The sequence below is a fragment of the Lepisosteus platostomus genome, chromosome 13 (assembly GCF_059453375.1).
Source record: "Lepisosteus platostomus isolate fLepPlt1 chromosome 13, fLepPlt1.hap1, whole genome shotgun sequence".
Taxonomy (NCBI): domain Eukaryota; kingdom Metazoa; phylum Chordata; class Actinopteri; order Semionotiformes; family Lepisosteidae; genus Lepisosteus; species Lepisosteus platostomus.
Genome location: NC_142623.1, coordinates 3,504,747 through 3,527,460, shown reverse-complemented (window position 1 = coordinate 3,527,460; position 22,714 = coordinate 3,504,747). Strand labels below are relative to the sequence as shown.

General features: G+C 45.3%; 2 protein-coding genes and 1 long non-coding RNA gene across 5 annotated transcripts in view; 1 reads left to right on the top strand and 2 right to left on the bottom strand.

The window, feature by feature from the left end:
• Positions 1-1,098: 1,098 nt before the first annotated feature.
• Positions 1,099-12,642, bottom strand: hdac1 (histone deacetylase 1). 3 transcript variants are annotated; one of them, XM_088602616.1, is made up of 15 exons: positions 12,488-12,642; positions 10,323-10,435; positions 9,530-9,647; positions 8,924-8,998; positions 8,275-8,413; positions 7,873-8,014; positions 7,284-7,376; positions 6,669-6,777; positions 5,722-5,862; positions 5,274-5,382; positions 4,695-4,825; positions 4,077-4,223; positions 3,623-3,671; positions 3,109-3,162; positions 1,099-2,960 (listed from the first exon to the last, which is right to left on the bottom strand). In XM_088602616.1, the coding sequence occupies exons 1-14, from the start codon at positions 12,534-12,536 to the stop codon at positions 3,150-3,152; spliced, it is 1,428 nt and encodes a 475-aa protein (XP_088458742.1). In that variant the 5' UTR covers positions 12,537-12,642; the 3' UTR covers positions 1,099-2,960; positions 3,109-3,149. The 3 variants fall into 3 exon arrangements, 2 of the variants coding, with proteins under 2 accessions (XP_088458742.1, XP_088458741.1); XR_015925892.1 differs by lacking the exon at positions 3,109-3,162 and having other exon boundaries at positions 4,035-4,223; XM_088602615.1 differs by lacking the exon at positions 3,109-3,162.
• A 3,155-nt stretch (positions 12,643-15,797) lies between these two features.
• Positions 15,798-21,920, top strand: LOC148649653 (uncharacterized). Its single transcript, XR_015925891.1, has 2 exons — positions 15,798-16,075; positions 19,912-21,920. It is a non-coding gene; the product is annotated as an uncharacterized LOC148649653 (long non-coding RNA).
• The window catches only part of lck (LCK proto-oncogene, Src family tyrosine kinase), a 32,855-nt gene continuing 26,840 nt past the window's right edge, over positions 16,700-22,714 (bottom strand). The window contains exons 11-13 of the mRNA XM_088602614.1: positions 21,620-21,773; positions 17,966-18,097; positions 16,700-17,507 (exon numbers count right to left, since the gene is read on the bottom strand). Of these exons, the coding sequence (XP_088458740.1) occupies positions 17,302-17,507; positions 17,966-18,097; positions 21,620-21,773 (492 nt within the window). The 3' untranslated portion in view covers positions 16,700-17,301. The remainder of the gene's footprint in view (positions 17,508-17,965; positions 18,098-21,619; positions 21,774-22,714) is intronic.

The following is a 22,714-nucleotide window of genomic DNA, read 5'->3' as shown; positions in this document are numbered from 1 at the left end:
CATTGCACCCTCTCTGAAATACATCTGAAATTTTGTCTATAAAAAAAATTAATATTTGTGTCCTTCAGGGTGTTTATGCCCGCACCAGTTTTATTCACACCTTCAACCTGAAGTACGAGGAAGGCGTACAAACCCAGCGAAGCGCACAGGCCTGTCGAGGGAGACTCGGTCCCAACGCACGCAAACACACCCTCAGTGAACCAGCCACGCAGGACGAAACGAGGGATTTCTTACCTCCAGAAATAACCCCCCGCCCGCTTCACTGACGCACTGCAGGTGGGAATGGGGGATTCGTACGCGGGCTCAGACTGGCCCCCAGTTCCTCAACCGTTAACTCACGGATCCCTTATTAAAAACACGACGATTGCTAATTAGAAAAGGTTGAATGTCTATAGGATCCCGAACTGCTATAGGTATATAACATATTGCAAGCATTTTATGACCTGCTATTTGGTAGGTCAGCTTGTAACTGACGTCTGTTATGATTACTTTTGCTATTAGGGGTTTCATTTAAACTCAGCTGGACTGAAAACTTAACAGACCAATATTGGCACATTCTATCTTGGTCTCTAAAAGTTTTTAATTCAGGGGTTCCGAGTCTAGTTCCTTAACAACCCTAGGACCTGAGATGTCTTTTATAGGAGTAGTTCTTGATCTATTTTATGACTCAGTTAGAGCAGGGAATTCCAGTTCCAGTCCTGGACTGCCATTGGCTCTGAATCACTTAATTGGTTCCAGCAGTTGCTTAATTAAGGGGCGTTAACATGTTTTTCTAATCGCTGCTCCCTGCTATTATAGGCAGCTTTATAAGACTCCCAAGACTCTCTCCAGGCTGAGGGTAGCAGTGTCCCGTCTGCCCTTTCTTTCCTGCTTTTAAAAATGTTGAAAGTGCGACCTCTAGTGGTTACATACAGCACTGGAACTGCATTCCTCTTCACCGATATAAGGTTGGAAAAAACCACAATACCTACCCAAAACAAACATGCAAGTGTTAATGAAGGCTCCAACATTTTTATATTCACACTCAGACATCCTTGTCCCGCCCTTCTCTGCAACGTCGTCTTCTGCAGTGCAAAGATGCGAGGCCCAACACAGTGCAATAGGTAAACCACATACTTTATTTAAAATACAGAACAAAAAACATTGCCAGGTAGAAATTCTTTTCCATTTCAATACAAATATTTCCAAAAAGTAAAATAAGTATTTCAAGAGGAAGGAAAAAAAAACTCTCTTACGACATCACACCCGCTCTCAGAGCTCCTGGAAGAAATGTGAGACAGTACAGTTGTAAGAGAGCACAACATACAGCACAGCTTCGGTCTAACACATGGAAATTTCATCACCAAGAATAACACCTTCACTTCTGGTTGACCAGACTGACGTTCTGCAGCGGGAACTTAAAACCATCCCCGAAGGAACGATCGCGGAGGCAGGATTAAAATCCATCCCTCCGACAGATATCCAAGATTGAAAGCTAACCCAGATGGAAAAAGTCTTTTTCGAAGTTGCTTTACTTACAGATCAACCTAACAAGGGTTCCCCCCTTCCTTCAAAACTTTGGACTCTTCTTCACGCACCTCAAAATCATCGATCGCATACAATTTAAAACTGCTACACGACCAGGCCCCTTTGAATAATAATAATAATAATAATAATAATAATAATAATAACAAAAAGACTTTGAGAGCTGCAAAACAAACAAGCCAGCTTCTTCTGCAACACTGATTCCAAGGACCTGCATTCTCACTCTGCAGCTCCGACGAGGACACCGTCTACACTGAACACGTTCAGCCTCGAGCGTTTCACTCTGAGCGGCAGGCGGCTGCACAAGCTGGTCTTTATGCACTCTGGCTGTTCAAAGTAACGTTAGGTCTCAATTTCCTTTCTGAATTGCAACCGCAGCACTCCTGGGGAGGCCCGGGAGGCAGACTCAGGTCCTGGAGACAAGCAAGCGGACCACAGGTTTAGCAGACTGAATCAGGAATAGTGGGACATCATCCCTCCTGTCACCGAGGGGGAGAGCACCCAGCCCGCCCAAAGTCATTTTTAACAGTACCTTTCATTTCCTAACCGGCCACACCGCGGCGGCGGATGGTTACCATCGTGGGGGGGATCCACGCAGAACTGCTTTTAACAAGATGAAGGACTACCTTGCTGCTCTCACCACATGGTTATTTGGTTATCAAGAGAACAGGAGATACGCATGGCTAAAAACCGAAAGTAGCCGCTACATCGCTAGTTTCTTCCTATTGTTACTGCCGCAGGTGGAATCTCAATTATTCCAAAATGGTGCTGAATCGGTTACAATTCACATTATAGAAAACTGAAGTCAGTTCAGCTGTCCGGTTTTTGTTATGTGTTCGGGGAATTAAATGAAATCCAGACTGACAGATCTTTAAAAACGACAAACCTAAGGCCCCACAAATTCTTCGAATACTGATGTTAAACCTCTGCAGAACACAACAGTTACTAAACTAAGTGGCAACATGGTGTACATTAATGAAACTGTAGAAGCCACATGTCCTTCAGAAATGCCATGATTTAAATAACTTACTGAAGCTGAACAAAGACCTAAAATGTATAAGGAAAAAAAAAAGTTAAGGTTTAAGGTTTCTACTAACTTTATAAATGTTGTTACACCCCTGGTCTGTATCATTTCAGCCTGCTTCATTAAAGGGAGTTTTCAGAAGAGAATTGTGATCTTAAACATTTTAAATAGTTTTGCTTGAACAGGAACAAAAAAATCCCAAATCAGTGGCATTAAAAAAAAAATAACTCCACTTTTTTTTAGTCCTTATTAGAACTCAATTATTAAAATGCATTTAGAAAATAATTTACATAGTCTCGGTATCATTTCAATGTGGATTTCTAAAGGGCTCTCTCTCTACTGGAATTTCATGCAATGCTGAAAAGACCCAGGCTAGCAGCTGTCTCATGCCATCTTCAGTTCCTCCTTTGCCCTGTGGAGTGAAGAAAATCTTTTTTAGCAGTGCCCAGTTTTACCAGCACTGGTCTCCCACTTAATAACCTTTTACAATTCCATACCAGAGCATTTAGATCACAGATTGCTGGGAGCAGTCTTAATCAAGAATAGCAGAAAACACCTACCCAAACAGAATCCTTTTGTTCCTTCCACATTTGGAAGTAAACTACACCACAGACCTGTTTAATAGAACAAAGCTTTAGCTATCCACTAGACGTAATGTGCTAATATCTAATACGTTATTGTGTAGATAACAAATCGGAAGCACTTAACTCACAGTTGAAATGGCTAGCCTAGAAAGGAAAAGCTAAAGCAGACTGATTCTGCTGCAAGGTGAGCCACGCTTGGAAGAACCGCAGAATCACCATACCTGCTGTGAGAATTTCTTGGAAACAGAGGGATTGAATGCCGGATGCACAAACCATGCTTTCTTCCTACTGTTGGCCATATAATCCTGTTATATGATATACGCTCTGATGACATATAGCTAACCAAGTGATCTTTAAACAAGATACTCTAATCATGCTGGAGCAGCGATCCAAACAAGATTAAATTGATTTTTATCTAATAGTTGGACCAGTTTTCATTTGTTGGAACCCATGTGTTTCTAGTGTCGTAGCAGATCTTAAAAACACCTACCCCTTTGTTTCCATTTTTTCTTCTGCGGCTTTCTCCTCCTCTTTTACATCTGAAATAAAACATGCCATATGAGCCTTCAAGCCTTCTTTCACTTTAGAACACAAGAATGGCTCCTCTCGTTTCTAACTATTCAGCCAATCAGGGTAGCAGGTTGAAGGTAAAATCATCAAGTAACACTATAAAAAAAAGTGCTTGCTGTTCTCTGCTTTAAAATGCACTTTCCTTTAGTTTCCACTTGTGTAGCCTGGTTCTTAACTTACACACCTTAAATCAAACCCTTCATAAATAATTGAGACAAGTTAAAAAATGAATAAGGGGGCAAACATGGTCATTAAAAGGGATGTTTAGAAACGGGATACACATGAATTTATCACTTTAGAGAATTTCTCACATCTACAAAATAACCTCATACCAGTGATTAAGCTCAGAAAACTGGTTTCATCTCGTCACCCACCCTTCTTCTCCTCTCCATCCTTCTCCTCCTCCGTTTTCACTCTCTTTGCCTTCTTGAAACTGGCAGCGTTCTTTCTGCCACCCTGGCCTTCATCCTCGGAGTCCGAGAACTCCTCATCACAGGCTATCCTCTTGTCGTGAGCCCGGACTGCAGCAAACAAGCGGGCCGTCAGACTGAGGGTTTCCGCGCGTCAACTGACCGTATCACACACTGCCACACAGGGACCGAACGCTCATCCCGTGTCAAGACACAGGGCCCGGGCCTCCGGCGCCGCCATTCCTCAACCAGGACCGGCAACAGCCCGATCCACACTTTACACAGGACGCAAAACAAAATCCCTACCTACATTCAAATGGGCGATATTTAAAAAAAAAGATTCAGAAAACAAAAGAGAATGGTCACCGATTCTCTTACCACATGGCTAACAGTTCATGTATCTACAGTGGGCACGCATTTCAAGTGAAGATGTACCCTTAGCTGCATTAGACTACTTTATCTTATATAATACTTAATTGTATACACCGATTGTTTTATTCAAGCCTCTCAAACCTTAAAAGGCCCAGATCTGTCAGTCTACCACCCTCTGCCCGCGCCCCCCACCCCCAGGGACCCACTCACTGGAGATGCGCTTGTCGGGGTCCTCCTCTTCCTCGTCCCCACTGTCCTCCTGCACGGCGTCCTCGGGGATGGCCTGCATCTGCACCCCTGGCGCGTGGGGCAGCATGCGCAGGTTTTCGAACAGGCGCTGCCTGCGGGGAAATCGCACCCGTGAGCTCGCCCGCCCAGCCCGCGCCAAGACACCCGCACGCCACACAACCTGGATGAGCACATGAAGCAGCCGAGACAGGCACCTGTCCACCCAGGCACAGAACGGTTCTCATGCAACAACATTTTAGTGCTTATTTCCAACCACGGGCAGTATAGTGGTATAGTGTTTCGGGCTCTGGGCCTCTCAGCAAAAGATTGTGGGTTCAAATCACAGGTGAGACACTGTTGTTGTACACTTCAGAAAGTTACTACAGCAGGCTGAGTGAAGTAAAATGCCTAGCTGCAACAATGGTTGCAAATCTAGGATGCTTTGGATAAATGTGTTGTTAGCATTACAGCTTTTACTTGCAGCAGACACACTTTCAGGGCTCGAAACTATGCATGTGTACAGAAACTGGTTAAAAACCAGAAGAAAAACAAATCACTTACTTTATTTTCTCCAGGTAATCATTTGTGTTCTGGTTAGTCATGTTTGAGGGGCTGATGTGGAGCTTGAAATCAGGTCCAAAGTATTCAAAGTAATCGTTATAGGGTAGCTCTACAAAGCAAGGAAAGATCAGAAGACAAATGTAAGGAATTTGAAAAGGAGTCTTAAAAGTTATTGCTTGCTATACAACTGAGTGAAGTTTTTTCCCTCAAGCAAATGAGAAGAAAGTGAAGAGGAGTAAAACGTCTTGCAATCTTGCAAAAACACTTGGTAACAAGCAGCACAGATTTCCAAACCAAAGTCTGACAAAATCTGATTTTCAAGATAAAAGGGTAACTTCTAATTTCTGATTTAGCATGTTCCAAAAGATACCAATCCCAGGTGTGCCGGTGAAGCACCGCCCTGCTCGAAAAACGCCAAGGCCTCCAGCTGCCCCGCGGCAGGACTGACCGTTGGGAATGGTGCTGTCCAGCGCCACGGCGGTCTCGTACGTCCAGCAGCGTGCCACGTTGCGGATGGTGTAGCCTCCGCCCCCCAGCATCAGCAGGGGGAGGTTGAAGCTCTTCATGTACTCCACACACTTGGCGTGGCCTGAAACACAGAGATCAAACCGGGCTTGAATCGCGGGACCCGGAAAAACCCACGCAGCCGTGAGCAGAGAAACAGGCCGACAGCGTGCGAAGCAAAAGGGAAGACGAGGCGCAGGGCGACGAGCACAACCTGCCTTCGTCTCTCCCACTGGACATGAGGCAGCGTCGCAACAAGAAGACCCGGTTTTTACGAGTTCTTTGCTCAATAACCTAGGAGCTTAGCACGGCGTGACCGGCCTCGGCACAAGAGTATAAAACAGAATCAATGGAAATTGACTTCAAAGGAACTGACCACGCATGTAAGCTTATCATTGCATAAAAATGCAAAACATGAACAAAAAAAACTACTACAGGGACTTCAAAGGAGGAACTTTTGGAACTCTGCCTCCTAAGGTGCCATTTCAGAACACAAAATGTAGACTTTTTCCAAGGGTACTAAAACTGTTTTAAGTTTTAACATCACTGAAATGTCATGCTCAGTGTGGTACGAATGCTATGGTAAAAACTACACAGCATTAAATAAAACGTCATCAGTTCTCCCAGACCTGAACTGTTTAAGAGGTTTCATTTACACTATATCATGGAGAGTACACTTTAGGGGAGCTGCAGGGCAGCCACACCCAACATTAGATCATTTCTGCACTTGCAGAAGCAACCTTGTATAGTTTTAGACATCGCCAAACAAATCCGACAACCAAAGACAGATGCGAGATCCACCAGGAACTGGGGCACACGAATACTACGTATAAAGCTGTCCCCGTCATTCAGCCTGTGCGATGTCTGGCCGCATTGCTGGGGCACATGTACCTTTAATTGTCAGGTTGAAACACCCAAGCCTGTCCCCAGATAACGAGTCCGCACCACACTGAAGCACAACCGCGCTCGGCTGGTACATCTCCATCACTTTGGCCATGATCTAAAACAGGCAGAGACGCATTGTAAGCAAGGATCCGGTGCAGTGAGCAATGTATATGAAGCATACGACAACAGTCACACACGAGAGATGGCCATTCAACCCATCCAGCATCCTTTTGGTAGCAATTATCTTAACTGCTCTCTCCAAGGATCTCACCCAGCTGTTTCTTACATTCAACATATATTCAATAATATCCAACGTGTTGTACAACAAGCATGTACTAAAAATAATCAATTCATAAGAAACTGAGGTTCGCTGGCATATTAAATCACCATAGATATTCAATAGTAACGAAATCGCTACCTATGTTCAGATCAGGATGCGTGTTAAGAGTCTATGAACACAAATGTGTTTTGTATAGATGCTTTAACTTTTTACAGAATTTTACTGTAAATGGGTCATTCATTAATTAGGTATAAATTAAACTAAGTTATGCAACTAAAGCCTTACTATCCGTTTCATAAAGGTAACCCTCACAGGTTTTATTGGAAGAAAAGGCAACTTACTGGTTTAAATATGGCTTCATAAGACTCATCATCTATTCCATCCCTGAGTGGGTAGTTCACAGCATAATACTTGCCCTTGCCCGCTCCAATGTCCTGCACAAGAACAAGGGGGATTTTTGCCATCAATGCACTTACAAAAAAACACAGCCTGTATACGTATGAACTAGAACCCAGCAGGCGAGACAGAAGAAAGGCATGATTCTACTCCCATGTTTAAAAGTTTTAATGCTCCTCACAAAACAGTAAAACCTTTCAACTACGATATCAATTTTTGTCATACGCAGATAAAGGACGGACAAGAAAGGCAATGGATATATTCACTAGTCCATCACTCCAGACTCCCAGAAATGAATTGCAACACATAAGCAATTGATGAATTCCCCGATCAATTAGTACACTTTTGTGCCCGTGCACTGAATTCTCTACCGCACAACTATTTTGGGAAAGCAGTCCAGCTTGACTTCGCCTAATCGGAAAGCCACTTGCAGAGTTAAATGTATTGTGGGCACATTCTGCAGGGCAGGAAAGCCACGTGCTCCAAAACGCACTGTACATTGTCAAAGATGTGAAAAACCCTTTTGTCACTCACTCGGAGATCTCCAGTGCCAGGGAAGTATTCTCCGTATTTATGAAAGGACACAGTCATGACTCGGTCTGTGGTGTAGAAAGCTTCCTCCACGCCATCTCCGTGGTGTATATCAATGTCGATGTAGAGGACTCTTTGGTGGTATCTAAAACAGACAAGTCAGGTAAACCTGCATCACCTCCTAGGCAGGACAAGGGGGATTCCAAAATTACGCAAAATAACAAAACGCAGAAAGTAAACTTGATTTTTTTCCCTTCCATTGTAATTCCAAAGATGAAAAGTATTATAAAATACCACAACGAATCAAAAACAACTTTAATAATGAACAGCCATGGTCACTGTTCTGAGTGGAGTTTAAAAACAACATGCTCAGCTCAAAACAAAAAAAGGGACACCTCAGCTTACTTCAACAGCTCCAGGATGGCTAGGACAATATCGTTCACGTAGCAAAACCCAGAAGCCTCTGATTTCTTGGCGTGGTGAAGCCCGCCAGCCCAGTTGATGGCTATATCAGTCTGCTGCTTGTTTAGTTTCACTGCCCCAGCTACAGAGAGAAAACAGTTACTTCTTAGTGCCAACCCCCAGAAAGGACTACATACAAAGTTATAAACAGCTGTTTTGCACGCCTCTTCCCTATTCCTGAGCTCCAAATGGTAACAGTATCACAACACGGCAGGAATTTTAGTTAACAGGACATCATTCTTTTTGATCACACTAACCCCGTTGTTCTCTTTTAAGAGCATTACATTTATTCATCTTGAGCTGCTTGACTTGGGAGAGAGGAAGTTAATCTCCCCTGGCTAACGTGACTAAAACAAGACAACGATAACCACAACTGTTCAAAGCAAGTGTAGGTGTGGTTATAGCACATTCACACTTGAACAACTCGTACCGCTTTGTTCCCATCAACTCCAATTTACTTCACAGAACTACTACAGTTAAACGGGATAATCATACAGACTACAAAAAAAATAATCACTTCATTAAAACATTAACTTTCAGATTAGTCTTTTAAAAATAAATGCTTCTCAGACCAACAAAACTTGAAACCGACCCACTGAACCTCCCGTGGACAGCTGGCAGAACTCGAAAAGCCCATCGAACACAGGACAGTCTTCTCCCACGTTAACTGCAACGCAACAAGAAAGAAGTATGATCTTCAGATGGAAATCAAGGGCAACTTGCAACTGAAATCTTTCACTTTCCAGACATGACAATGAGATCATTAAGACCACGGAGCGTGCTTCATAGTTCTCTACTCTTTGAGTTTTCAGCCATATCGGGAGGAACAGGACCTTGCTGCAGGGAGACAGAAAGTCTTGTTAGCCTCTCTGTTGGAGAGGCGTTTTAATGCAAAGTTTTTCCAAGTGCATGCACTGACACCCACTCCGCACCGAAACCACCTTTACTGGGACACCGAGGAGCGCCGGAAAAGGGCATCAAGCCACACGTCGGGGCTGGGAGCGGGGCACACACTTCCCAACCTCACATCTGGGGAAGACTCCCTACACGGGCGACCTCGCCCCAACGTGCACCGCGGCAACTGGCTACCGTCTATCAACGTCCACGGCCAACAACCCTCACGTTACCTCCGTCTCATCCCTCCTCCTCCTCAACGCCCGTCGATGGGCTGCGCAGGGCTCCGCTGGCCTCTACTCACATCTCTGCATCTGCTTGCTGTACTCCGACATGTTGTCCGGGCGGATCGACCTCAGGAACTTGATGTAGTCGTCGCTGTGGTACTTGGTCATCTCCTCGGCGTTCGCCTTGTGCGGACGCTAAGGAGACAGGGGAACGGGAACGTGAACACACGGAAAGAAGCCGCACTTCCCAAAATCCCGACAGGGTCGTCCTGGGACCAGGCCCCTTGCAGCCCATCCATGTCAACAGCCTTCCCTTACTTCCTTCGGTGTCCCAGATAGGAAACGTGCTTTCCTGCCAAATAAAAGGAGGTACTCTTTGTGTTACATTTAGTCCATTAAGAAATAAAAAAAAAAACATACATAAGATTAAATACCAAGTCTGAAACTTTATGAAACTCTCGCAACTGAGGAAAATTGATGGTCATCAGTGAGTGAAAAAGATACACAAGACACATGATGAATATTGAACATAACAAATAACTAAACCTAAAGAGGCATCATGGGAACACTATGAATGCTTGAACATGACAACAGTACCAGATTATTTACTCTTTTAACAAGGCATCATGGACAGCCACTACAATTTGCTCCCTCGAAAACCCTGTAGTTTGAGGTCTGTTTGGCAAATATTTTAATACTTCACCATATTATTTATTCCTATCTCATTACCGGAGCACAAACAGAAACCCTAAATAAACACACAACTGGCACAACTGGAACAGGGACGGGACAGGGTTTATAAGTTACTAATGCACGCAGCAACATTACCCTGAGAGTAAAAGAGAGAGAGAGAAACACTCTCGTACTTACATAAATTTCCATCTTCCTGTACAGCCCATAGTTCAGGAGCAAGTTGTGGGTCATCCGGATTCGGTGTGGCTTCATGGGGTGACCCTGACCGTAGTAATAGTTCCCAACATCCCCTACGAGGGCAGGGAAGATGGGAAGGAGCTGCATTAGAATTGCTTTGGCATTCGCGAAACCAACAGCAACATAAACAAAAGCATTCATCTTCAAAATCCAGATTCCTCAACAATGTGCCAGTCAAACAAATGTATCTACTTTGAAACGATCTAGGAGATGAACACTGGTATGTTGGAGGACCAGAAAACGTTACAGACCATACACTGAGAACAGTAATTAAAACCACATATAAAGTTTTACGAGCTTAGAGCACTACCACAAATGAATACATGACGATAAAAAAACCTGTCTTGAACAGAGAACACTACTGTACTCGAATCAAAGGCTGAATATACTCAAAGGCACTGACACCATCATCCTAAAGGACATCTTCAAAATGAGCAGTGAAACACCACCCAGAGGTCACACGCGGAAGTGCATAGCAAACTCAGATAGGAGGCTGTCTTACTTTACATCAAGAGTTGTGGGAGTGCACAACAAGCTACCAAGTCATACTGCTGATGCCGAAACCCTGGTTTCTTTCAAGAAACAGCTGAATAAGGACATTGGATCAATTAGCTACCAACCAGAGAAAGGACTAGATGGGCAGATCGGCCTTCGCTTCTTTATAATGTATCCACGATGAACTCCACTGGACCAAAACCTACATTTTATGGCAACGTTCAGAATTAACCAAGCGCCACAAGTTTTACAGTCAGCACCACGATCGTACATATGACACAAGCTAAACCCTCAGAGGACATCAAACTACCACCTCTGTGTACACTTATCATCTGTGCTCAAAGAAAGGCAAAACACTGCTCATAAAAAGATAGGTGCACCCTCCAAAAAAGGTGCTGGGTTAGTATCAGGAATAGTTATAAGCAACACAAGGTACATACCACAATCTTTGCGTGTTTATTAATGCGATGGATCCAAACCAGACCGCTGCCTGAAGATTTTACTGATCGTTTTTTTGTTCTCTTACACCCCTCAGCAAACTGCTAAAAACCTGCTTCTTCAGAAGAGCCTTTTTCTGAACTGGCTCTGATCTTCACCCCTCTGCTCCTACAGACTTTACAGCCCCTCTCATTGTGCATGTTCTGTATTATTGCCATAAAAACAAACCAACCTCCCGAGATAAAAAAAAAAAGGTGCATCTTTGGAGAAACTAAAGCAACGATTTAAGCAACTTGCTGTTGCTCGGTGGTTGCAAGGCCAGCTGCCCTGGCATGACTATTACAGGCTCGGAGGAGCGAGTCCACCCATGGCGGTCCGTGCGTGTCAAGCCACACCGGGCGACAGGGCCGAGGAGGCAAGGCGCCCCCACACAGCGAGCCCACGCAGGAGCCCTTCTCCGGCGGGGAGATGCCTGATGGAGGGGCCACTTCAGCCCTGTCTAGAGGGCGGGGGGGGGGCTGGTGTCAAACGAGCACAAGGGAGAGGAAGACCTCGCTCCCCCGCCTTGACGCATCCCGCCGCCCCGCTGCAAATCGATTCACAGCGGCTGCATCCACCGCCGGGAAAAAACAAAAAACAAAACAAAAAAAAACCCGCACAGCATCAATAATTAAGCCTCTTTTTTCACTCCCCGGGTGTGCGGCATGTCGACCCCTCCGGGGGGGTAAAAATAAATAAATAAAAGAGACGCAGCAGCCCGTCTTTTTACCGACTCAGGTAACCCGGTCGCCGAGGGGAGACGGGCGACTTCGGGATTATTATGATGGCCAGTATGACGCGGGACTGGGGGGGAAGAAAACCAGCATGCAAACGCTCGAAAAGCCGCCGGAGACCAATGTGCATCGATAATTCAAATTTAGACCCCGCTTCAACTTATCCTGGCCATGATTTTAACTACGTTGCCCGGCAGCCCTCTTACTGCGGGAAGGAGGGGGTACGAGATGCTGCATGGCTCTATGAGCGCTTGGCCGGCGGACTCACCCCCCCTCCTCCTCCCCCCAAAAAAAGGCTTTAAAAGAGACGATAAACGCAGCCCTCCCGGCGAATATCTCCGTGCGTGCACGTTACGCCGGCCGGGTTTTAGGAAAATACAACTTAAACTTTACCCTTACCGTCATAATAATAACAAACTTTTTTCTTTGTTCCTTGAGTCAGCGCCATTTTACCTCCAGACACAGCCACGGCCTGTCTACCGGGCGCTACGCAGCCCTAGCCACAACCGGGAACCTGGATTGACACCGCTGGAGCCAATCAGAGACTAGCTCGGACCGTAGCGGGCGGCCGTCTTTCCCCCTTTTGTCCAATCGCGTCCTTCGCAGGCGAATGGGTTATCCGCCCCTCTACAGAAGATAAACAAGGGTATGAAACTGTGTTTCTTTGAGCGCCATCTTGGCTCCGGTTATCCGTCCAGTTCAACCCTATAGCGGTGTTCTCCGTGGGATCCAAAATGGCCCCAGTTTCAAAATGTCCAATTTTCGGAAATCTCATTTTTACTTCAGGACTGTACCATTGTGGTTTAGTGTTCAGGGCGGCAGGGGTAACAATAAAATCGAATTAGACCAAAATAAATTTAAAAATATTAATATGATAAGATAAGTTTATATTTTTGGCGCTAATTCGTTTTAAGGGGTCACTTAATACTGTTTTTACATTGCGCTACGTTCATGGTATGAACCAGGTAGCTACGTGCAGAAAGCCAGCCTTATTTTTTAGGCTTGGAACTGGTGTTTGTAATGACTGGTTAGTAATATCACAAAATACCCAGTGTCACTTGTTAAATATTACTTACTTTTGAGTGACATGAAAGTTCCAAATAATTTTCTGTTGGCTTCACTATGAGTTATGTTCATACATGGCATTGCTTGGAAAGTCACCTGATGTGTGGTATACTAATGTAAATAAGAGGTTACTATATGGGCCCCAGACTCTGGACTGAAGGCTATTGGGTTAAATCTTGGGGTGTATCTCAATTAATGTTTTACTAATTAAATAACTGTTTAGATAAAAAAAAACTCAGTGTCGTATGTTGGACCACAATATTTTCTCTCTATATTGTAACACGAAGGGCTTGGCAAGGATGGAGACGAGAACTCAGGCTCTTTTAGCACAAACAGTCAGCGCTTTGTTAGTCGAACGGCTGTCCAGTTCAGCAACAACCACACAAGAGCTAAAGCACGACAAAGCAGGTTACACCACACGGGGGTCATTTCAGGTACAGGTACGTGGGTAGTTATAGGGTGGTCAGTGGGCACAGGTATAAAAGGGGTTCAGAACTGGGGAATAACTAGTTTACAGTGATTTCACACAGTGTACAGCCATTCTGGATGGTCAGCGGCGCTGGCCCGAGGCCCCCTATCAATCAATCAATCAATCAATCAATCAATCAATCAATCAATCAAAGTTTATTCATCAAATGCACAACAATACAGCATGCAGCAGTAGTTGCTGGCAATGAAATGTGTTTTCTACGAGCTCACTGGTGGGGGGGGGGGAGGGTTTAAAAATCACAAAATTAAAGTTACAAAATAAGGTTACATTATAATAGTGCAATAGAAATCGCATAAAATATAATATAAATTATGATATTATATATAGATAGAGCTGCGATGTGCCCAGGGTGTATGCAGTACATTATATCAAAGTAGTGCAGGATGCCGAATACAATGAAAACTGTGTGTCCATGTAGCCATTCCGGGTGATTTACTGAAGGAACTGCTGCTTGGCTATTTAGCAGCCTTATTGCCTGGAGGTAGAGGGTGTTGTGTAATCCCTAGTCCCTGCCCTGGCTGTTATTCCCGTCCTGCCCTTCATCGCACACTTTAGCCAGGCGAGGGCACCACAATATCAACTTCAAAATCCTCGTGCTCACCTATACGACTCTACACTCTTGGCACCTCAGGAAATGTCTGACTTCTCATCTTCCCCCTGCCCGCCTCGCAACCTTTATTTGTCTTAATTCTGGTCTCCTGTCCGTTTCCAAGCCCGTGCACATATTGTGGGTGACAGGGCCTTCTCCTGCTTTGCCCTGAAGCTCTGGAATTCTGTCCCCAAGGATATCAGAGAGTCCCCTTCCCTGAGCCCTTTCACACCCAGACTCAGCATCTTCTCCTTCAGAAGGGCTTTTATTTGACTGGCTCTGCATCTGCCCCTTTGTCTTCTTCCTACTACTACTACAATAATAAATCTTCCGCGTAACCGCTGTGAACAGAGGCTACTGGTGCCTCAACATCCTGCACAGGAGCAGAAGTACCAGAGCAGTGTATGAGGGAGAAAAGGTGAGGAACGTTCACAGAAGTGATGTAGATTAACAAACCTATGATGATGCCTCAAGGTCGGGCAGGAGCAAATGGGGTGACTATCTGGACTCTGACAGGTTTTTTTTTAGAATACTTTATTGGCCATATACAATTTATTTTATTAGGAATTTGTCTTTTCACATACCCCAGCTTGCTCTCCATGAGAAGTTTGGGGTCAGAGCGCAGGGTCAGCCATTTTATACAGCACCCCTGGAGCAGTTGGGTTGAAGGGCCTTGCTCAGGGGCCAAACAGCACCGGATCCCCCTGCCAGTCATGGGATATGAACCAGCAACCTTCCAGCCACAGACGCAGATCCCGAGCCACAGGGCCACAGCTCTGCCCTCAGATTTTTGCTGATAGGCTCATCCTCATGCAGCAGCTTCACATTGACTTGTCCTGGAACCCCTTCAAGTGCTCAGTTCAGCAGACCTGAATTCGTCTTTGACACAAGCCCTGCATCTGAAGTTCGTGTTATGAAAGTGTCTCTTTCCTCGTGTGCATCTCTCTCGATCTGATACAGAGCAGCTAATGCATGCTGTTGTCTTTTCCAGACTTGTTTATAGTGTCGTGCATTCTGGTGCATCCAAACATTTTCTCAACAACCTGTAATATCTTCAGAACGAAGCTGTTCAGACCCTGAATTAAAATTAAAATACAGGACCTTAGCTTCCACGCACTGGCTCCCTGCCAGTTTCTGAAGATAATTGAAATGCTGCTGCTTACTTTTTGGGGCTTGAGTGGTTTAGCTCCTGGCTGCGTCTATAAGTCGTTTGAGCTCCTCAGACTCTGACCTTCTTTTAGTTTCCAAAACAAGGCTCCAATTCCTGGATAACTCTGGGAAACTGAGCTCCTTTGCTCCAGGACTGTGGAATGATCTTCCAACCCATGTCAGCTCTTCATCGTCTCTTAAAACGTATTTTTACACTCCTGTGTTTCTAATTCTAATAATAAATACTGCTGCATTTCTATTGCAATTGGTATACTGGTTCTACCGCAGCATTTTTACATAGCCATTGGTCATCTCATCAGCAAAGTATCTCCAGCTTGCTTAAAACCGCAACAGATCATGCAATGCAAGATGAGGCTGTAAACAGTGCAACATATAATCTAGTGTAAAACATAATTTAGTAAATGTTAAGAGTTTTGAGTTTTAAAAATAATGATGCGTTTCACAGGCGAGAGGGTGAAAGGTCGTTGTGACGGCACAGGAACGAGGAGAGAGGGTCAGGCGGGCTGCTGAGAGAGGAAGCGTTTAAGCGAGCTGAGGAGTTAAGGTCATCGATTTGTACTTCCGAGGGAAGAGTATTCTGCCTCCGTCGTTTATTCTTCTCCATTATAACGGCACATGATCGTGAGAAGGAGCCGCCGGCGGCGGACAGGTGTTGCGCTACCGAAACGGTCTGGTGAGTGGCTGTAACGCACCCGCCTCCCAGAGAGAAAAAGTACGTCCCCACGACTGCACAGCATATATACCTAGAACATCAGCCGCTTACAATAGTGACGTGACTCCCCAGAGCGGCCACGTCTTGTCCTCGGGGTCGCAAAGCTCGCCTTTCACTGAAGTGGACTTGACACCCGTCTAGACCCTGCAGATCGGGACCAAGGGGTTGTGTGGGTTGGTGGTGTCAACGTGGGGGTCAGACTAGATACTTGACACAACGTCTCCGAGTTCTTTTACTTCCAGATCCACGTGAAATCACAGCGTGCTGTTGTTAGTGTTCGAAAGCACATAAGAAAAACAGCAGTCGGCCCTTCAGTGAACGTCTTGGTGTACCTATGCGATGATTAATGACAGCGCCTTAAGGGTCCATGTGTTTGGTGCTGTGCCACATACGCTGAAATTAACTGCTTCTCCGGAAACTCATTTTATTCCTATGTTTTGAACAGTGAGCAACTCTCATTGCACTGACGTCTCTACAATTCCAACTACAAGTTTTCTTCTTTTAAAAATTAATCCGATGAAAATATTGTCCTATGTAGTTTCTTAACGAGCTCCGTTTCTGCATAACAGTTCGAGTGACACCTGGTACAGTCACAAATATGTTTATTGCACAGAGACATTTATTTCCTAATATTTTATTTGATAATTATTTGGATACACAAACACAGAGGCATTATGTGCCAATGTGTTACAGAAAATGCAAGACCATGAGACATCTAAGCACAAAGGTTGGTAACAGTATAGCTGTAATCCAACATATGAATATTTCTATAATCAAAAATGCCAGTAAAAACAAAAAAGTAAATGTAATCCTAAATACTCTGCGATAGTATTAACACTAACGCTTTTGGAGACAGTGAAAACTTGTGGTTTACAAACGGGAATGAAGTTTTTTCCTTCAATTTCCCTTCGGGCGGGAGTGAAAAAAAAACAACAAAATGTTAAAAAAGCGCAACAAAGCGTTGCAACGAAGATACATAGAAATCAGAAACTCTGTACACCCAAAACCTGTAGGAAAAGCGGAAGGCTTTTCTAGGACGTGAGTCTTAGATTACCGTCTCTCCTCCCTGCAAAAAAAAAGTTTCACAGAACATTTCAAAAAAGAAAAAAAAAAAACAACAAAAGAGACCCAAGCGCCTCGCGGGCCGGGGTGTTCCGAAGGCGCTGGGCTGGTGCCGCGCCGCGCGCTCAGCTGGGCTGCTGCTGGTACTGGGCCTCGGTGGCCGTGAAGAAGTCCTCCAGCACGCTCTTGAGGTACTCGAAGGTGGGCCGGTCCTCGGGGCTCTCCTGCCAGCAGCGCTTCATCACGCTGTAGAGCTCCTCGGGGCAGTTGTCGGGCTGCGGCATCCTGTAGCCGCGCTCCAGGTTCTGGATCACCTCCGGGTTGGTCATTCCTGCGGCAGACAGGGGGGTCAGGGGTCAGGGGTCAGCGGAGTGTGTGTGTGTGTGGGGGGGGTTCAGATTTTAACCCCAAAATGCATTACCCCAGAGGCTACTGTGCTTTCAGTGCGTGACACTGATAACTAAAATGCAAATAATTCCAGCAGTTTTGCATGAGTCATTTACATTACCCTACAATGATAAAACTTCCTCAGCAATGACATAGAGTTGCCATAGCATACAGAGCCTTATCATTTATTTTTTTACTGTGCAGTGGGTATTTTGAAGAGCTAGTGAAAAAAAATATCCATCAGACACACTGCGCAGCACACAACCAAATCCCTTCGGAAATATAAATGTTTAGATTAACACGGAGCCTGAATAGAGGCTGCACTTTCTTAATCTGACGTTTGCATTCCCTGGGCAGCAGCCTCGGCATTTTACAGGAGACAAGCCCAGCCTTGTGGTGTACCTGGGTAAGGGATGCGCCCGTAGGTCACTATCTCAGTAAGCAGGATGCCGAAGGACCACACGTCTGACTTGATGGAGAAGGTCCCGTAGTTGATCGCTTCGGGGGCTGTCCACTTGATGGGGAACTTGGCACCTGAAGGGAAGGAGAAGGGAGGTCTGACAATTGCTTCGCACGGCAAACTCCCGCACCCCGATCTTTCAGCTCACGCTGCAGTGAGGATGTGAATTTCTTTCGGCTTCTAGCCGATTGATTTCCAATAAGCAGTGCAGTGCTGGGGCACACTGCGCTGTAGGAGGAGGGACTGGATGTTCAAGTGAGGTGCGGAGACGGCCTCCAGGCACCCAGGTAAAGTATTCTGGGAGCCTCTGAGATGAATACAGTGTTCTATACAGTGAATGTAAATTATGAATATAGTTCCTTCTATTACATTTCCTTAAAAGAAGGGCTTAGCAAGAGGTATAATGTACGATGTTTCCATGCATCGTTCCTTTGGAAGATGACATCTGAGCAGAACAGTATCTTTTTTGACAGATTTCCTTCAGTGGGAAAGTCACATTCCGTTTTGATCCGTCACTGAGCGTCCCATCCCATCCGAGCCAAGGAGAGCACCAGACCCCACAGGATTTACAGGTCGCGTCTTAAATCACCAGTTAAACAAAGACGCTCCTTGTGAATAAGCCAGTGATTTGTTAAAAGTAATTAACAGATCTTCCTTTCATCCTTTTTCTAACCGCTTCTTCCAATTCAGGGTCATATAAGAAGAAGAATGTTATTAAATATTAAAATCATTTATTATTCTTATTATTCTTATTATTCTTATTATTCTTCTTCTTCTTATTATTATTATTATTATTATTATTGAATGTGCGCAAACAGACACATTTTAATTATTAAGCACCAAAATAACTATTAAGGATAAACACTAGCGTGCCGTCCTAATTTTGAGATCTTTTGATTCCATAATAATGGAAGTAACCCTTCAGTTTCAGCTCTCTACACCCAGAGCCCTCTGAACTGAGCGATTAGTGCTCAAATATCTGACTCTGATTGCTCGCATGGTCCCAACAATTAGAAACAGCTGACGCGTGATTCGAAATTGGAACCGTGCAGAACCGTGGAAAGTAAAGTTGATCTAGTGGAACACTAGAGGGCGCTCCAAGCGCTTATAAATGTGCTCTCAGTCCGTCCAGTCAGTACGATGCCCTATTTTGCTTTTCTAGAATGAGAGAGATATTGCATTGAATTGAATATTGCATCTCAATTTCAGAGCCGTGTTGCGATCTATACTCATATCTTTAAACTTACCACAGAAACTATATACCGAATTTGTTTATCCAGCTCATCTTAAATTTGTAGCCATTTATATAGCCTCAGTATGCCTGCGAAGTAAAGCCTTCAAAAGGATCTGAACCCGTAACCTCCCAGATACAATACTGGGGCTCTAATTAGCACCTTGTGCCCCTGCAGAAAGAAAAAGGAGTGCAGCAGGAGATAAACTTTTTATTTAAAACAGTGTATTTTTTTCTATTTTAAACAATCTTATGTTGGTATTTGATAACTGTGTGAGAGCTCTGAGCCTTACGTATTGCTTATCAGGATTAACTGGAGCCACAATCAGCAATGAATCTAAACGAGCCGATTATTTTGATTTTTCACATTTATCTGTCCTTGTGTTTTGATAAAAGTGGGGGGGGGGGGGATAAGATTTCTCAAACTATTTTGATTTGGTAAGTATTCAGCAGTTCAAAATCAAACCATACTGTATCAGCAGGGTATTCTAATATGGCCAATGTGTTTATCCAAAGCTATTTATATCTGGATCTATTTATACAGCTGGGCGTTTCACTTGGACAGTCTGAGTGGTGCCCCTGAGCAAGGCGCTTAATACCTGCTACCCAGCTGAGCTCTGAACCCACAGCCTTCTGGATAAGAAAGCCCAATCCCAGACCATTGCTCCACACTGGAACCTCTTTTTCCAATGGATTTCTCTTTCCTGACCCCCCGTCCTTCATCCTGGAACCCGTGCCGCTTTGTGATTGTCCGAAGGGACACATGCGACCACGCCAGCGGTACGCCACGGCACAGCCTGCCCCTCGAGGACAGATCGCCGGCCCACGGCCCACCCTTCCCAGCCACGGGCCCGGGGGCGCCTGTCCGACCGCCCCCCCCCCCCCCCCAAAGCGGCGGCGCAGGAGCGAGCCTGACCCAGCTCCGCTAGCAGGTACTTCTGAGCAGCCCGAAGAAAGCGCCATCGCTGCAGGCAGGAGGAGGAGACGGGGGCTGTGGTTACACACACAGGGGGCCGCGGTGCAGTGACGTCAAACCCCCTTCCAGCTTCCGGCTCCCTCTCACCGCGAGACAGCCCCTGCAGCTCGGGTCTTCTCTCAAGGCGTCTCCAGCCCCCACGGGTCCCCTCACCCTCCCTCCGCCCCGGGGCTCCCGCCTGCGGCCGTGGGAGTCGGTAACAGCCGTCCCTCGAGGACAGGAGCCAGGAGGCTGCCCGGCCTGTCCCGCCCGTTTGGTAGTCAGTAGCTTATTGATCCCAAGGTGTCATCTGGCTGTTTTTTTTTTAAGGAAGCCAAAGCATCTGCTTCCACCAGCCAGCTGGGTCGCCTGTTCCGTGACATTTTTAATCGAAGCCCAGTCAGAAAGCAAAACGCTGCAGACTGTGAGGTCAGCGGAGCAGGTAAACAGCTTAAGCACCTTGAATTTAGTTTATCCCTTGAGTAAAACACTCTTCTTCTTTCACACTGTCAGCAGGGCCATGCCATACGTCATCAGGTGAGATGCTTCATGCCAGCGCGGCTGTGGGAGGGTGGCGGGGCGGTAACAGATGCCGACGCGGTAAAAACGAGTATTCGTTTACTGACCACAATGCACTGCCTCTTCCTCTGTGCCAGTGTGGCAAACGGCATTCAAAAAGTAAAGACCGAATGCCAAATACATTTCATCAGACGGACGTCTTCTCTCTCAGAGCAGGGCTGGGCAGTCCTGGTCATGAAGGGGTTGGTTGGTTTGTAGATTTCAAAACTGCTGAGCTCCAGCGTCTGATGAGTCGGGAGAACCTGTTAAATCTGTCCCATTAAGCCAATGATAATTCATTCATCCATCCATCCATCTTCTAACTGCTTTGTCCAATACAGGGCTGTGGGGAGGCTGGAGCTTCACCCAGCATGCAATGGGCTCAAGGCAGGATACGCCCTGGACTGGACGCCAGCCCATTGCTGGGTAACACACACAGAGACCCAGAGAAGCACAAAGTCACACCTAGGTCCAAGTATCCTACCAGTATGTCTCTGGACATGTAAAAGGAAACCCAGGGCCCCAGCACTGCGAGACAGCAACGCTGACCACTGCGCCAACATGCCACCCAATACAATCAGGTCATTAAGTCAGCTGGGCTATTAAGAGCTGAATGAAAACCTGCAGACACACTGGCCCTCCAGGATCACAACTGCCCATGCCCATCTCAGAACCTACATCTGCCGTGGCAATCTTCATTTTTTTTATTATCTTAACCATCGACACAAAATAATCATGTAAAATCACGCAAGACATTCCTGTCTCCTGCTTGCAGCATTTGCCCCGCAGGTTCTGGCTTGGCACGGCCGCTGTCGGGCGAAGGCCAGTGCTGACAATTGCTGACGAGCGTACCTTCCCTGGCGGTGTACTCGTTATCTTCGATGAGCCTGGCTAGCCCGAAGTCCGCGATCTTGCAGATCAGCTCCTCGGAGACCAGGATGTTGGCGGCCCGCAGGTCTCGGTGGATGTAGTTCTTCTGCTCAATGAAGGCCATTCCCTCTGCCACCTGGGGGGGCACAAGCACTGATTCAGGGGGTCCACTGCCTAAGGTCATGGACCCCAATTCTTACCGTCTCCTGTTCCCCTCACCTTAGTCTCACTCATCGCCCAAGTCTCTGAAATATGTTTTCATTAAAGAGATACTGTACCTCCTCATTGACTGGGTTATGGAAAACAGTGCTTTTTTTCTTTCTGCTAATATTAAATGATTCTTAGAATATCTGTGGGATGAATCAATTTTACATTTGCCAAACTGATTAGACTTATTTCTAATCTAACAGTTAAAGTTGCCTTACTGGTTTCTAAAATGAAGGATTACCTCCAAGATTAATGGAACAAGGGATCTGATTTTTGACAGAAATCGCAAGAAAAACGTTTGATCCTTAGTTTAGTTGTGGTAACACAGGGAAAAATGGAATTCAGCCTGGGAAATTCCAGTGGAAACACAGTCCAAGCCTGCTAAAGCAGGGAAACCAATGGGAAATCCTGGCAAAGCAGAGTAAATCCACAACATAAGCACGGAAAACTGCAAGAACAAGATGTACCAGCACAAACGTTCAGAAGAACCAGATGTTATAATTTATGATTAAATTAAGATTAAAAAAAACTAAAAGATCTGTGAATACAACCCATTCTTTTCTGCTGCATTCCAGTAGACATTCAGAGATCCTTACAGTTCTAGTACTGTACCTCTACAGCATCAGACTAGATGAAATTGATGAAGTAAAGCTATTTCATTACTGACTAACAAAATCGAGTTCAGAAACCCATTTCATAGTGAATTTTTAAATCCAGCTTGTTTAACTTTTTTTTTACTGTTTCATTATTCACTTACAAGTTTAGTTTTTTTTTTTTAACCTAGCTATAAGGCGCCTCTGAGAATTGTTTTGCCCACCAAACAGAAAGTTACACCTTAAATATCACTGTGCGTCCTTTTCATTTCAAGAC